This window comes from Oratosquilla oratoria, chromosome 16, assembly GCF_046742065.1.
Source record: "Oratosquilla oratoria isolate Oo_2021 chromosome 16, ASM4674206v1, whole genome shotgun sequence".
Classification (NCBI taxonomy): Eukaryota; Metazoa; Arthropoda; class Malacostraca; order Stomatopoda; family Squillidae; genus Oratosquilla; species Oratosquilla oratoria.
In genome coordinates, this window is record NC_134792.1 from 37,354,901 (window position 1) to 37,364,900 (window position 10,000).

A 10,000-nucleotide genomic window follows, 5' to 3' on the forward strand; every position below is an offset into this window, starting at 1 on the left:
TCAGGAACCCGTCGCCGGTGCATCTGCCAGCGACTTCGAGGCCGCTAATGGAATCAGATTCATTCAGAAGGCCGCCGCAGGTGGTGCTGGGCAGAGCAATGCTGAGGGAGTCTTCAGGTAAAATGCTAGAATCTCTACTTCTAATTAACTCTAAATGATAATGAATAGCCACAGAAGTCTCTTTGCACTCCTACTATTATTATTGTTTGCGCCTTCTCTTATAGCTACCCTGACGAATTTGGCAACGTGATCGAGGTCCGCTATGTAGCCAACGAGTTCGGCTTCCAACCCCAGGGTGTCCACCTTCCCGTGGCTCCTCCAGCTCCTGCTCATGTGGCCGAACTCCTGCGCATCGCAGAGGAACAACGTGCTGCAGGAATCACCTTCGAATAAACTCGATAATGTTTTTGTAATCAAGCTATTTATTTTCGTAATAATTGAAATTTCAATAAAGAAGACATTTCGTCATTCTTCATGAAAAATTATGTCTCTGTCTTTCCTATGCACTTATTAAGAGAGAACTCCATATTAGTATTAGTACTATGTAGACTATTAAATTGATAATATTTATGCTGAAGATTAACGTTAGTGTAAAATGTATAACTTACGGTAATCATCATATGATTCATTTGCCCTATCTATTGAATTATCATGGATATTTACCTATAAGAATTGTTTACAAGTCTACCATATTGTTGAATAAATCTTTGTTATTGTCTCGTGACTAAAATGAATTTGGTCCGACACTAAACGGATTCAGGTGACTGCCACAAATAAGAAGTTTTAAACATATAATATAAAAATATATATTATACAATAGCAAAAATTGTAGGGAGATGTTTCATAATGAAAGCAAATATTTCTGGAAAAAAAGTTTCAGGCTTTTAACCTGGAACCAAAGCTTAAAAAATAACAAAATCATTCTTACCTCACTGACTCAACGAATCTGGTTTAGCTGAGTATCACTTTAATCTAGATATTGAATCTATACTGTCTTTTCATTCTATTCATGATCAAACTCATTGTCAATATATGTCATTTTTTATTTATTTATTTATTCTCTGGTATGGAACGATTCATGACTGTGAGATGGAGTTGCCAAAGGGTAAACCAAGAAGAATCAGTGGTGATACAAGTAGTTTTGTACAATATACCAGGAGAGAATGTCTTATTGTTACGTCATTTACAATATATATATATATATACATGATTTCAAGAAATCTACAGCGACAATGGCGTTGTTGAGTTTATATTGGAGCTTTAATTTCTCTCGTGCAACACGTTTCTGTGATGGTTCCAAATAGCTGAGAAAGTGTCCAAAAGACATTGGGTGCGGTTTTCTCTTTTTTAATTCTCCTATACGTATTTCGACCTTACTCGGTCATCCTCAGGGATGGAGTAACAATAGTTGGTGATTACAGGGTTTAAATACAGGCCGTACATTGGCCGAACACTGGGAGAGGTCATTTCATGTAGCCGTGATCCGTAGCGCTGCGTACGTGGAAGTAGCAACTTCCTTGTGGATTGTGGAAACGGGTGTTATTGTTTGTGTTATGTGCGTCTACTGCTTGGGAGTGTGGTTGTGGGCATGAGTTGTATGTTAATGGAAGGTTTCTCGATGTATATGTTCACTGCTTCGGCCATCTTAAGGCGAAGGGGGTCGTGGGCTTTGTAGATTATTTTAGTGTTTTCGTTTAGTGTTTGTCTGGTGATGGTGGTTTTGTGTTCTTTTGTCATATGTGTTTTGATGGCGCCATTCTGGAGGTGGTATGAGAGTCTTTTGGAGAGGGTCATAGAAGTCATGCCAATGTATGAGGAGGTGCGGTGCTGACAATCACCGACAGGGCAATCAAACTTATACACGACGTTGACTTCTTGTAGAGGAGGGTTGGGGGGCTGGCTGTTGTTCTTAATAACCAATACGTATAGGTGAATTTATAAAGAGAAAACCGCACCCATAGTCTTTTGTAGACCTTCTCTTATATTTGGAACCACCACAGAAACGTGTTGCTCGAGAGAAATGACAGCTCCACTCTAAACTCAACACCGCCATTGTCGCTGTATATTTCTTGAAATCTTTTATACAACATGGCCACCTACCAAAATATTATATATATATATATATATATATATATATATATATATATATATATATATACAGTATATATACATATATTTATATGTATATATAAATGCATATATGTGTATATATATAGATATATAGATACATATATGGATAGATATATAGAGAGATAGATAGATAGATATAACAGTAGAATAATATCTATCTATAGTGTATCTCTCCAGTGATCTATATAGCGTGAATTTATGATGACTTCACTGATTTATGTAGGACAGAAGAGATAGTGATTCAGCACATTAATTAGCAAATGTCTAGTTTATTAAGAATTCGTATATTATAACGAAAAATAGATGGGTTGGATGCAAATATGATGTTGAGCCTATTTGAAAGTGATTCCTGTGAAGACCCTTCCACGAGCGCATGAATTCTGCCTCATAAGCAGGAACTGGAGGAGACACCCTAGGACTGGAATTCAAACTCGCTGGTCACATAGCGGACCTTAATTACATTGCCAAATTCGTCAGGGTGACTGTAAATATATAGGAAAAATTCATTAGGAGAAAAAAGGAACTTTGTGAATCGATGTCGATCACCATATAGGATGAAACTTCTTCAGTGTCTCACCTGAAAATTCCCTCAGGTTCTTCTGCCCAGCACTAACTGCAACTGCCTCTTGTATAAATATAATTAGAATGCCCGTTTCATAGTCATGGGTCAAGGCACCAGCGATAAGTTCCTGACGCGTTTCGGCTAAGATGTGGATGTGGACGGACTCCTCTCGATAACTGAAGTCATTGGGGGCGACAGCCAGAATAACAGTTATGATCATGTGTGTGCATAACGGTCAAGAAGTATCCCTGTAGAGGCACGGAACTTTAACTACATTTCCTTTGAATTGCAGTGTATGATTCTTTTCGTTAGGTGGCTGGAGTTTTGCACTTTAGTTAATTGTCAGAAGTTCTGAAATCATAAATTACCATAAAACAGTATTATTTCAATGTCTTAATATCTCCTTACCATTCCTAAATTACAAATACCTAGTGGTTTTCAAATTGATTATGCATTGTGACCTTTCCTATTCATTTCACCATGTGACCTTTCCTAAATGTATGCTACATTTCCTATCCTAATAACATATTCTAAGACTTCTAGCTACAAATTTTATTCTTCTATTTATGCTTACAATGAATAATCTAGACTCTAGAGGATCTGATATTGGATCTTACTGATTGGATTCAATTAATGCAGTTATACTGTGCCACATTTCAAGAGGATAGGAATTTGTGGACTATCATTTCCCCTGCGGCATTCATTTTACCCCAGTATGTTCTCTAATCTACTTAATATAATTTACAGTCTGCTATCAATAGAAACGTGCTTTGAAATTTAGTCTTTTCTTTGAAGAAGCACTTGCCAGGACCACTAAGAATATCAAGAAATATGAAACATTATTTTTTTTTCTATGAAATAATTACATTCATGATTTATGCTGAATTGTTAGAGCAAGAAGGTAACTTTAAATATCTACTATGACTTTGACCACGTAATGGGAAATGTTTCTGCTGTAAAACTTTGAGATGCACAAAGTTTGTATCTGTGCCTGAGAGAAAAGGCAGGGACTACTTCACGTGTGTTTATGTCCTGACCAGAGTGAGATGACATCAGTATATCAGTACACTAAGGATATTACAGATGCTGATTAACAAAGAAGAGTGAGCCAAATTCCTTTTAAAAGCAATGAGGGGATCTTATGGCAGAAGAAAAAAGGATCTGTTAAAAGTTACCATTGCCCTAAGAGCTCGGACAATCGGGTTAATGGCAGTTACTGGTAATGAATTAGTATTTGTTATTGTGAAGTCCAACACATGAAAAGGAGTTACAGATGTTTCATTTTTTTTCAAACAGGCTAATATGTGAAGATGAATAATAATAACCAATAATGATGTTTCTATATAATGAATTATACTGTGTTCTTTGGACCGGTATAAAGTTATATTGGATAAGTCAACACAAGATATAAGCAAATATACGTTTTTCTGTGATTTCAAGAAATATAACAACAATAAACAGGCTAGCTAAAAAGATTTGTCGAATTTATTCAAAGGTGATGCGCAGTAATTCGGGCATATGAGCAGGAGCTGGAGGAGCCACAGGCAGATGAACACCCTGAGGTTGGAAATCATATTCATTGGCGATGTAATGGACCTCGATCACGTTGCCAAATTCGTCAGGGTAGCTGCCGACAAACTAAGAAAAATGTGTTAGATGCAATAACTGAAATGCATTATTTGTTCCTCACTATACGAGGTTGATATCAAATAATTTTCGAGGTCTCACCTGAAGACTCCCTCAACGTTGCTTTGCCCAGCGCCACCAGCGGCAGCCTTTTGTATTAATCTAATTCCGTTAGCAGACTCAAAGTCGCTTGCAGAGGCGCCAGCGACGGGCTCTTGTCGGGTTTCGGCTACTATAGGGATGTGGACGGGCTCCTCTCGGGAATCAAAGTCGGCGGTGGCGAAAGCCAGAAGCGCAGTAACGAAATTCAGCTTGAAGAATGGAGGGAAGATTTTCAAATGAACATCAGAAAATCTAAACCTACATGGTTGATTACGAGTGGAAGTGTTCTTCATATATTGTATTGTACGTGTGTGTGTGTGTGTGTGTGTGTGTGTGTGTGTGTGTGTGTGTGTGTGTGTGTGTGTGTGTGTGTGTGTGTGTGTGTGTGTGTGTGTGTGTGTGTGCGTGCGCTTGTGTGTGTGTGCGTGCGCTTGTGTGTTTGTGCGTGTATGTGTGTGTGTGTGTGTGTGTGTGTGTGTGTGTGTGTGTGTGTGTGTGTGTGTGTGTGTTTGTGTGTGTGTGTGTGTGTGTGTGTGTGTATGTTTGTATGTGTGTATATGTGTGTATATGTGTGTATGTGTGTGTGTGTGTGTGTGTGTGTGTGTGTGTGTGTGTGTGTGTGTGTGTGTGTGTAAGTGTGTGTGTGTGTGTGTGTGTGTGTGTGTGTGTGTGTGTGTGTGTGTGTGTGTGTGTGTGTGTGTAAGTGTGTGTGTGTGTAAGTGTGTGTGTGTGTGTGTGTGTGTGTGTGTGTGTGTGTGTGTGTGTGTGTGTGTGTGTGTTTGTATGTGTGTCCGTGTATGCACGTGTGTGTTTGTGTGTGTGTGTGTGTGTGTGTGTGTGTGTGTGTGTGTGTGTGTGTGTGTGTGTGTGTGTGTGTGTGTGTGTGTGTGTGTGTGTGTGTGTGTGTGTGTGTGTGTGTGTGTGTGTGTGTGTGTGTGTGTGTGTGTGTGTGTTTATGTATGTGTGTGTGAGTGTGTTTGTGCGTTAGATTACAGAAAGCATCCAATAAATTAGAACTATTTTACCGATATGTAAAAACATAATAAGAGATTATTTGTATATATGTATACGACAAATTTTAATTGTGTAATATGTCAACATATCTCTTCGATAAACCGGAGGTACGTTAAAATTCGTTTGTGTCAAATTTTCACAGGTGTCTTAATGCAGATTTAGTCTACTTTAATTTGTGACTCAATAATGAAATTATGACATCGTCGTAGGATACATAAACTTTTCGTGGTTGCATTTAAGATAAGACCTATATGCTTTGATAATGATAAGATACATCTTTCTAGACCCTACAGAATTTCATTGCAATGATATAGATACCACACGAATAACTCAAGGATCAATTTGAATGAGACCCTTTGAGAAATAGTAAATGAATGATTGAAGCGTGTTAGTTGTGGTACAATTTCCATATATACATAGTGGGTTTAAAAAATATAAAAATATGAAGTTCTAATTGCAATATTTGATGACTTGCTATATGCATATTGAAAAAACTTAAAGTACAAAATAGAGGAGCTGTAATGTATTGAGTTTCAAAGAGATTCCTAACTCAATGGGCCGGTAACATCCCGCCTAATAATTCTGGTAAATGAGTATCAAGTAAAGCAATAGATCAGTACATAGTATAAACATGTTTGTTATACGAAAAGGTTTTGTTTTCCAGTATGATGGCATGTTAAGTTTACAGAAATAGATGTTTGTTTGCAATTCGTAAAAGTCTTCAAAAAAGTTAATCACAGACTCAACTATGATTAGGGTGTAAAAGATTCTGGTATGGGACAAACCTCAACAAATGTATGTATTCAGGATACTCACGAGCTTCATATTGGTGATGTAGGGGGAACTAAAGGAATACATGGGGAAACTTGATGACCACGGTTTTTTACAGTTCCCGGGAGAATGAACGAGAGAAAAAAGAGGGGTTTCGACCATACAGTCTTGGAAAGCAACTTGTTCACCTAGATCTGAATCTAGTCTCTTGATAAGTATGTCGCCAAGTACAAGTGGCATAGATTCTTATATACCTTGTAAATAAGAAAAAAATGAAAAATCTGAAAACTGACTCAAGAAATTCGAATTCAGCTTATTTCTCACGAGTAGATTTAAATCTAGGAGAACAAGTTTCCTTGCCACACATGGAGACGACATAGTCGAAATCCCTCAACTCCCCTGCCCTCCCTTCATTCACTCACACGCTAACTATAAAAGACTGCGTCCTGCCAGATCTCCCATGCATTCCTGCAGCTCCCTCTACATCGCCAACATGAAGTTTGTAAGAGTCTTGTGTATTATTCGTTTATCACAGTTAGTCCAATAACTTGTTATGCTAGAAGTTGTGATCAGAGTCATTGATCAGGTTTCTGAAATGTACATCTCAACACACCTTCCTAAGCGACCAGTAATTGTGGAAGACCAAAACTAGCTTCTAAAAAATTAACATTTCTTTACTACACGCGCTAAGCTACCCCATAAGCTCAGCTTATATTTGATCTGCTTTTTTCGGGGGTTGCTAGTTTATTCAAGGTATATCTAGATATCTTAACATAGTGCTAGGCAGTTTTATTCAGCTTATATCTAAACTTTTGGATCAAGAGTGGTTGAAAGATGTATAAACTAATATTGATGAACTTCTTTGTGGGCCTTTTTGGCACACACACTGCTTTTGTTCTGACAAACGCCAGTCAAATATGTTTGTATATTGGTCAAATATGGTCTTTGACGGGTTAATCTTTTACTGCTTCTTCACCTTTATTGTTTGTAATGTCACCAGTCTATTTAGTAACACACACACACACACACACACACGCACACACACACACACACACACACACACACACACACACACACACACACACACACACACACACACACACACACACACACACACACACACGCACACAGCTCCCCATCCCGTACAATAAAACTAGGTAAATACAACTAGGTAAATACAGTTGCACACACACAAATATGCCCACAGACACACATCAATATGCACACATACCGGTATATGTGCTTAAGTTTATCCCTTTACATAATTTCAAGTTTTATCAATTGTGTTTGTGTCATTATGATTAAGGATCATCACTTAGAAATTCGACTTCCGATAATATTTATTTGAACCATATTCTTGACTGCCATCCGTACAGATGATCCTGATCGCACTCGTGTCCATCGCTTCAGCCGACTTTGATTCCAGCGAGGAGCAGGTCCACATCCCCATTATCGCTGAGACTCGTCAGGAACCCGTCGCCGGTGCATCTGCCAGCGACTTCGAGGCCGCTAATGGAATCAGATTCATTCAGAAGGCCGCCGCAGGTGGTGCTGGGCAGAGCAATGCTGAGGGAGTCTTCAGGTAAAATGCTAGAATCTCTACTTCTAATTAACCCTAAATGATAATGAATAGCCACAGAAGTCTCTTTGCACTCTTACTATTATTATCTTTTGTGCCTTCTCTTATAGCTACCCTGACGAATTTGGCAACGTGATCGAGGTCCGCTATGTAGCCAACGAGTTCGGCTTCCAACCCCAGGGTGTCCACCTTCCCGTGGCTCCTCCAGCTCCTGCTCATGTGGCCGAACTCCTGCGCATCGCAGAGGAACAACGTGCTGCAGGAATCACCTTCGAATAAACTCGATAATGTTTTTGTAATCAAGTTATTTATTTTTGTAATAATTGAAATTTCAATAAAGAAGACATTTCGTCATTCTTCATGAAAAATTATGTCTCTGTCTTTCCTATGCACTTATTAAGAGAGAACTCCATATTAGTATTAGTACTATGTAGACTATTAAATTGATAATATTTATGCTGAAGATTAACGTTAATGTAAAATGTATAACTTACGGTAATCATCATATGATTCATTTGCACTATCTATTGAATTATCATGGATATTTACCTATAAGAATTTTCTACAAGTCTACCACATTGTTGAATTAATCTTTCTTATTGTCTCGTAACTAAAATGAATTTGGTCCGACACTAAACGGATTCAGGTGACTGCCACAAATAAGGACTTTTAAACATATAATATAAAGATATATTTTACAATAGCAAAAATTGTGGGGAGATGTTTCATAATGAAAGCAAATATTTCTGGAAAAAAAGTTTCAGGCTTTTAACCTGGAACCGAAGCTTAAACATATAACAAAATCATTCTTACCTCACTGACTCAACGAATCTGGTTTAGCTGAGTATCACTTTAATCTAGATATTGAATCTATACTGTCTTTTCATTCTATTCATGATCAAACTCATTGTCAATATATGTCATTTTTTTTTATTATTATTATTCTCTGGTACGGAACGATTCATGACTGTGAGATGAAGGAGTTGCCAAAGGGTAAACTAAGAAGAATCAGTGGTGATACAAGTAGTTTTGTACAATATACCAGGAGAGAATGTCTTATTGTTACGTCATTTATAATATATATATATATATATATATATATATATATAAATGCATATATATGTGTATATATATATATATATATATATATATATATATATATATATATAGATATATATATATATGGATAGATAGATAGAGAGATAGATAGATAGATATAACACTAGAATAATATTTCTCTGTGGTGTATCTCTCCAGTGATCTATATAGCGTGAATTTATGATGATTTCACTGATTTATGTAGGACAGAAGAGATAGTGATTCAGCACATTAATTAGCAAATGTCTAGTTTATTAAGAATTCGTATATTATAACGAAAAATAGATGGGTTGGATGCAAATATGATGTTGAGCCTATTTGAAAGTGATTCCTGTGAAGACCCTTCCACGAGCGCATGAATTCTGCCTCATAAGCAGGAACTGGAGGAGACACCCTAGGACTGGAATTCAAACTCGCTGGTCACATAGCGGACCTTAATTACATTGCCAAATTCGTCAGGGTGACTGTAAAAATACAGGAAAAATTCATTAGGAGAAAAAAGGAACTTTGTGAATCGATGTCGATCACCATATAGGATGAAACTTCTTCAGTGTCTCACCTGAAAATTCCCTCAGGTTGTTCTGTCCAGCACTAACTGCAACTGCCTCTTGTATAAATATAATTAGAATGCCCGTTTCATAGTCATGGGTCAAGGCACCAGCGATAAGTTCCTGACGCGTTTCGGCTAAGATGTGGATGTGGACGGACTCCTCTCGATAACTGAAGTCATTGGGGGCGACGGCCAGAATTACAGTTATGATCATGTGTGTGCATAACGGTCAAGAAGTATCCTTGTAAAGGCACGGAACTTTAACTACATTTCCTTTGAATTGCAGTGTATGATTCTTTTCGTTAGGTGGCTGGACTTTTGCACTTTACTTAATAGTCAGAAGTTCTGAAATCATAAATTACCATAAAACAATATTATTTCAATGTCTTAATATCTCCTTACCATTCCTAAATTACAAATACCTAGTGATTTTCAAATTGATTATGCATTGTGGCCTTTCCTATTCATTTCACCATGTGACCTTTCCTAAATGTATGCTACATTTCCTATCCTAATAACATATTTTAAGACTTCTAGCTACAAATTTTATTCTTCTATTTATGCTTAC

At 37.4% G+C, this 10,000-nt stretch overlaps 3 protein-coding genes across 3 annotated transcripts in view; 2 read left to right on the plus strand and 1 right to left on the minus strand.

Moving 5' to 3' along the window:
• Positions 1 to 393, plus strand: part of LOC143033619 (cuticle protein AMP2-like) — a 1,263-nt gene extending 870 nt beyond the window's left edge. Inside the window, exons 2-3 of the mRNA XM_076199110.1 lie at positions 1 to 117; positions 225 to 393. The exon at positions 1 to 117 is cut by the window's left edge and continues 89 nt beyond it. Coding sequence (XP_076055225.1) covers positions 1 to 117; positions 225 to 393 — 286 coding nt within the window. The remainder of the gene's footprint in view (positions 118 to 224) is intronic.
• Positions 394 to 4,177: 3,784 nt separating this feature from the next.
• Positions 4,178 to 6,583, minus strand: LOC143033620 (cuticle protein AMP2-like). The gene is made up of 3 exons (XM_076199111.1): positions 6,530 to 6,583; positions 4,421 to 4,629; positions 4,178 to 4,319 (listed from the first exon to the last, which is right to left on the minus strand). Exons 1-3 carry the CDS (start codon positions 6,581 to 6,583, stop codon positions 4,178 to 4,180), a joined length of 405 nt encoding a protein of 134 aa, XP_076055226.1.
• A 175-nt stretch (positions 6,584 to 6,758) lies between these two features.
• On the plus strand, positions 6,759 to 8,063 carry LOC143033621 (cuticle protein AMP2-like). Its single transcript, XM_076199112.1, has 3 exons — positions 6,759 to 6,833; positions 7,582 to 7,787; positions 7,895 to 8,063. Exons 1-3 carry the CDS (start codon positions 6,759 to 6,761, stop codon positions 8,061 to 8,063), a joined length of 450 nt encoding a protein of 149 aa, XP_076055227.1.
• Positions 8,064 to 10,000: the final 1,937 nt, after the last annotated feature.

Bases quoted from the DNA above. Each gene is read 5' to 3' on its own strand.
- LOC143033620 (XM_076199111.1), bottom strand. From the start codon at position 6,583: ATGTCGTCTCCATGTGTGGCAAGGAAACTTGTTCTCCTAGATTTAAAT. The intron at 4,630-6,529 runs GTGAGAAATAAG...CCATTCTTCAAG, and splicing joins TCCTAGATTTAAATCTACTC to CTGAATTTCGTTACTGCGCT. The intron at 4,320-4,420 runs GTGAGACCTCGA...GTTTGTCGGCAG, and splicing joins AACGTTGAGGGAGTCTTCAG to CTACCCTGACGAATTTGGCA.
- LOC143033621 (XM_076199112.1), top strand. From the start codon at position 6,759: ATGCTAGAAGTTGTGATCAGAGTCATTGATCAGGTTTCTGAAATGTAC. The intron at 6,834-7,581 runs GTAATTGTGGAA...CCATCCGTACAG, and splicing joins CACACCTTCCTAAGCGACCA to ATGATCCTGATCGCACTCGT. The intron at 7,788-7,894 runs GTAAAATGCTAG...CTTCTCTTATAG, and splicing joins AATGCTGAGGGAGTCTTCAG to CTACCCTGACGAATTTGGCA.